At 50.4% G+C, this 5,976-nt stretch overlaps 1 protein-coding gene across 1 annotated transcript in view; it reads right to left on the reverse strand.

The window, feature by feature from the left end:
* GMEB2 (glucocorticoid modulatory element binding protein 2) overlaps window positions 1–5,964 on the reverse strand; it is a gene marked incomplete at both ends in the record, with an annotated part of 8,093 nt that extends 2,129 nt beyond the window's left edge. Inside the window, 5 exons of the mRNA XM_029087555.1 lie at window positions 30–101; window positions 1,756–1,913; window positions 3,474–3,577; window positions 5,044–5,174; window positions 5,899–5,964. Coding sequence (XP_028943388.1) covers window positions 30–101; window positions 1,756–1,913; window positions 3,474–3,577; window positions 5,044–5,174; window positions 5,899–5,964 — 531 coding nt within the window. The remainder of the gene's footprint in view (window positions 1–29; window positions 102–1,755; window positions 1,914–3,473; window positions 3,578–5,043; window positions 5,175–5,898) is intronic.
* Between the last annotated feature and the right edge of the window lie 12 nt (window positions 5,965–5,976).

Genomic DNA, 5,976 nt, shown 5'->3' on the forward strand with positions numbered 1-5,976 from the left:
CCCGGCCCCGGCAGGCCCCAAAGCCGTACCTCCGATGCTGGTGCTCCAGTCGCCGGCATCCTCGCACGTTTCTATGGTAATTGTAGCCGGGGATCCGTTCACTGCAACCAATAGCAAAAAAAAAAAAGAAAAGAAAAAAAACAAAACCCAAGTCCTGATTTTTCTCTGTATTTTTCATGGGCTGTTTCTGAGGGAAGCACTCCCTTGCTGCATTTCTACTTTTGATTGCACAGAACCACTTTTATCTGACCGCAGCTCTCCAAGCTGAGCTCAGAGGCCCCAGTGGACGGTGAAGCCGCACGCGGTCGCTGTGCCAGCAGGACTTATTTTTCCACACTGGAGGGCAATACCCCAGGGATCACTTCTCTAACCCTTGCACAAGAACACATGCCCAAGAGCAGTGTTTCCCTCCCGTTCCCTGTTGTGTACACACTAGCACTGCTCAGGGCAAAAGTCAAACTGATTTAGAGGCTGGTTTGGGTTTTTTTTGGCAATCCTTATTTTGTCCAGCTTACAGTTTGCAGCACTGGGATATCTGGAGGGTTTCTAAAGCTCTGAAGGGGACAGCATCCCCCTTGCTGTGCAGGGATGCAGGGGGGCTCCCTCCCTCCCTCCCTCCAAGCTCTGCCAATGATCAGCAGTTTTGTCACCACAGAGCCGGGGGAATCGGTGTCACTCGAGCTGTACACAGGAGCAGGATGAATGGGAATCTGGCCAGAGACCTGCAGTGCCGCACGGAGCGTTTCTAATGCTCAGCCACTGCCATTAAATCCAATTACTCTGCAGCCTTCAGGGCTCTGGTTATTCCAGCACAGCCCAGCAGCATAGGAAGTATCTCCTCGTTAGCGAGCCAATGTCCATGTTTAATGGGAGGGCTCGGGACAGGCTGCACCAGGCATCAGCTTCTCCACCACAACACAGGGCTGTGGTGCCAAAGGTGCTCTGCAGAGCCAGCCCAGGGCTCCCACATACACCACCAGCAGCTCAGAGTGTGGCGTTTTAGGGGCTGTTCTTAAATCTCAGAAGCAAAAGGAGTTAAGAAATACAGAAGTACTTAGAAAGCTTTCCAATAAAATAGCTGTTGGTAGTTATAGGTCAAATTAAGTTTAGGCCAACAGCTGTGTAGCCACAGCATCATTTAAATCCAGTTTTATGTGCTACATACACAAGTGCAGATAAACAACAATCAGTTGTAGTCCCCTAGTTCTTTTTAACCTTTCATCAGACAAGCCTGATAATAATTCAGCCAGGGAGCCTTAAATGAAAACCTGTAAATTATTCTGGAAGAAGTCAGGTTAGAGCCAGGAGGAGGAGGAGGGAGTCCCACCCAGCACCCTGTGCAGCCGAGCTGACCCCTGCCTCCCGGGATGAGCACTACGGACACAGTGCCCGACTGGCAGCAAAAGGGAACTTCACTAAGCAACAGCTACTGATTTCTTACAGATTAACTGCAGTTTTCTGCTGCATCTACACAATTTGGGGTAAGGCAGGAGGCCAGAGGGGCAGCTCTTTGGGTCATGCAGTGTTACAGAGCAACTAGGGGAGTTATTGCATCTCTGCCGAGACCCTCAAACAACGACCCTGCCTGGCTCTGCTGTGGGGAATCCTGGAACAGAGCAGTGAGAGAAAGCAGGGGATAAAACAACCCACAAAGCCAACACGAGAGGCAACCCTAAGGGGTGTCAGTTACACAGCATTCGTTGTGCTTTAATGCTTCAAAGCCTGATTTGGGGTGTGAGGAATGAATGGACGTACCATCCGCGGAAGCGGGAGTGAGAGGGATGTACTCCGTCGATGTCTGGCTGGTCAAGGACACCCTGGCTCCTGTCAGGTCGATTTTGGTGCTCCGGCAGGTGTTGGAACAGACCTTTGTGTGCTGGTAGAAATCCAGCTCTCCTGAGTCCATGATCTTCCTGAAAAAACAGGGAGCAAGCACAGGGAGAGGCACATCAGCGTGGGCAGAGAGCTCCGAGATGCAGCTCCTGGCAGCCTTCACCTCCAAACTTCTCCAAGTCCCAGACAAAAATCAAAAGCCAAGAGAGCAGAGGCAACAGTCTGAATTTCCCTTGACAAGTTCCCCAGTCTCCTGACCTCAGAGGCAGCATTAACCAAGAGTTAATTAAAACAGCATCCACAGCCTGCTCCATACTGGCCACACGCACATAGTGATGTACCACACAACACTCCAGTGGTGGTAAAGCCTTCGGGAAGCTGGGATGGGGAGAAAAAAGCCCATCATGCTGTAGCTGCAGTGAAGGGACTGGAGCAGATCTGGTTCCTGACCACTTCCCTGGAGAAGGGAGAGTCTGTAATTCAGACTAGGAACCCTTGCTGGGACTGAAGAACTCCTGGTTTATTGAGGGAGGAAGGAGAAGAGAAGGACCCAGTCTGGTCCCACCAGCACTTTCACCCCCATCCATGCCTGCAGCTTCCAACAGAAGGGTTGGCTGAAGTCTCAGTTCAGGGTGAGATATCAGGAAGTCTTTTCCTTCCCTTTTTGACTCTCCACCTCAAAAATAGATGGGGCATAACCCTACTTCTAAACTAAAACAACATCTCTCAGCTCAAGCAAAGGAGGTTGCAATGTTGGCATATGAGATCTTCCCAGTCTAAGCACGTTGTCTCCAAAGCATCCCCAGGCTTTGCTGGCCAACAACAACCTGAGCTTCCCGAGATCTGCTCCCATGAGCTTCTGGGCTTGCCTTCACACATTCCTCATGATTTTTTTTTTTCCCTTGAAAGACTTGCCTTGCCAAAGCACAAGCCTATTACTCAAAACCTACGTGGAGCAAAAGCTGCTTAGAAGGAGTACGGGAGACGCCTGCATCGAAGCAGAAGAACACAGGCAAAGGCAAAGTCACCCTGTGAAAAGAGTACAAAACCACTGACAATTCCTGGGGAAAGAGCTGATGCTTTTTTATCCTGCCTACAGGCAGAGACAGACTTTAATTAAATCACAGTCTCAGGCTGGTGTTCCAAGAAGACCATAGAAGAATTAAATTACTGGAGTTAAGACTAAAGAAGAGAAATGTTTGCATAAATAAGGTTTGAATAAGTCTCTGGGAAAAAAAAAAATAGTGATGTAAAGCAGACATGCTGTCATGGGAGCATCAGGGGATGACCAGACTGACTGCCATTTGGTAGGTCACACCGAGAACCCGTAGACAGCACGGCCTGACTATCAGTGGCCATTAAAATTTTGAATGACCTTATGTCAGCTGGGAACCCAGCGTGGTTCAAGTCCTAAAAAGATCAAGGAAACATTTTTTGCCTCAAATTATTCCCTAGGCAAAGGATAAAGCAAAGCCAGTAGACAGATCACATTTGGGGCCAGGCTGTTAATAAGAGAAACGTTCAGTAGCACATTTACTCTCTGAGCAGCACATCAGTCATGCCAAAGGCTCTGTCCCACCCCACACACCCCCCGAAAGAAGAAGTCTCCACTGTTACTCTGCAGATACAAAGAGACTAACCGGAGCATGATCCCGTTCATCCGGATCGCCCGCTTCCAGTCCTTCAGGGTTGACTTGCCCGCCAAGTGGACAAATTCCTTGGGACTAATTAGGTGATCATCAAACTGCAAGAGGCAGGAGTGAAACATCAGTGTGAGAAGCCACTAAATAATGGAAGTGTGTCCTGCGAGCACGACCCTGCAGCGGAGCCAGGCTGCCCGGGTGGCACTGCCCGGTGCCCAGCCATGGTGTGCAGCTGCAGCACAGCCCCAACGTGCTGTTGAAACACCATCACCAAAACAGATGGCTGCTACACAGGTCCCCACCTTAGAAAACATTGATCAAGTTAAAAAAAATAAAGTGAAATATTGCTTTCATGGGTGGTTAGTTAACAGCTACACAAAGCCAAGGGTTTGGGTGATGTGTGCAGCACAGAGGAGTTTGCCCAACGCCCACAGCCCAGGCAGGAAAGCCGAGGAGAACACCCATCACTTGGGCAAAGTATCATTAACAGTGGGGAGCTGCTCACACCCCTACTAATGAGGAGACTCCCAACCAAAGCCGGGCTGCCCTGGGGAGGTTTGGGTCCAGGGGCATGCTAGTGCAAGTGAGGGAAGGAGAAGCCCATTCAGTCTTTGACCTCCTGCTACCAAGTCCAACCATCGACACCAGTGAAACCTCTGGCCTTTCTCACAGCACACACCCACTTCTGTGGAAAACCATCTGGCAGGAGCTGGCACACGCCCCATCAGCAGCCAGCTCTTCCCTCTGCTTTTATTGCCCTACACACCCAGCTAGGACTGAACCCATGTGCTGACCTACGAGTGACCTGCAGAACCAGGCAGTCCTCTAAAGAGCTGCTTTACAGCCCATCTCTGAAAGGATTTCCCAAGTCCAGGCCTCCTCTTTTCAATGCCTGTGTTGACCAACCTAGAGACCAACTCACCACTACTGCAGGAGAAACTGCTCCTCTGAACAAGTACGTGGGCTTCGGTGCAAAGAGAGGATGGATTTTAGGCAGCAGCAGCATTATTATCTGCAGCAGCACCTGTCCTCTGCCTCGGGGATGGCAAAGACCATCTCTCCTACAAAGGGCAAGGATCATCCTTTGGTATGTCCTCTGTCAACAGAGCCCAGAGGAGATACTCCCTCAGCAGAGCACTGTTGAGTCCGTGTATAAACGCCAGCGATGGCTTGTGACAGCATCACTCACGGTATGTTCCTGAATTCATGCAAGTTTTAACCATGAGTAATCCAAGGCACAGGAGAAGCTCTTCAGTAGGTCCCCTACCAATAAACTTCTCAACAAATTCTCAACTTTCAAACTAAGCAGACACTGGAAGCACCCAAATTTCTCAAGCTGTCCCATAATGCAGTTAAATTGAGGCAGCATCTCTCCAGCCAGGACTGCTCAACTTGGCCGAGAAGACAAATATATCAGAGTACCAAGAAAATTTCCTCCTTGCCCACCATGATGTGGTTCTGACGCAAAGGAGCTTCCCAAAGCTCATCAAAACCAGGGCAAGCCAGGTGAGCCTGCAAGATGGGCATGGAAAGGCATGAGTCCAGCGTTGGGGCCCTTTACTCTCACCTGCACACACTTCACATTGATCCCAGGGCACACAAACTTTCTCCAGATGAGGTTGGCTTTGCTGTCCCCGCAGGTGATGGGGTAGACAATCTCTGTCTCCAAACTGTCCTCATCTTCAGCCATCTTCACTTCTCACAGGGAACAGAGGAAGGGACAGATCAAAAAGAAACATGAGTTGCAGCCCCTGATTCACCACCCCAAGGCACAAGCACAGCTATACAGCAGTTTTGAAGCTCAGGATTAGAAAAAGAAACGTAGATGATGCATGGCAGGGTGTGCTGGGGTTTGTGGACACCACTCACGTGCACTTTGGTACTAAAGCATCCCACTATCCACATTTCTCAGGCAAAACAGCACAGGCAGCACCAAAAATTTGGCTGTAGCTGAGTGTGTGAAACCTGAGAAGTCAGCAGCCAGGGCTAAAAAAATTCAATTCTTGATAAAAATGAAAGGAATGATGCTGTTTGGGTAATTATAGACTCCCGCTTGGTTTTAGAGTAAAACTCTTTTTGCCCAGCTGATCACAGCCTTTGCTCACTAAATCCACTTTTACTTGTAACCAAAGCCAGCAAGTTTGCTGCAAAACCGACATCCCCATCACAAGCTGGAAGGGCAGGAGTCAGCGATGGCCAGAGCCAAGGGCTGATCCTGCACCAGGAGATGGCAGCAGCAGCCCAACCAGCAGCCACCAGCCAGCTCCTTCCTGCAGATCCCTGGGCTCCCCTGGGTGCTGGGAGAGCATCCCTGGGACCCCCGGGAGAGCATCTCAGCTGGCACCAGCACAGGGTTGTGCCACATTGCAGTGGTGGAGCTGGCACAGCTCAACCGAGGGGCCACAGCACGGGCTGAACCTACCTAGGACCGCTTCCTTCAGGTGTGTGGAGGCTGTAAAGGCAGCAGCGGCCGCCGCGGCCCGAGTTTCTTTATTCAACA

This window comes from Antrostomus carolinensis, unplaced genomic scaffold (genome assembly GCF_000700745.2).
Source record: "Antrostomus carolinensis isolate BGI_N321 unplaced genomic scaffold, ASM70074v2 scaffold26441, whole genome shotgun sequence".
NCBI lineage: Eukaryota > Metazoa > Chordata > Aves > Caprimulgiformes > Caprimulgidae > Antrostomus > Antrostomus carolinensis.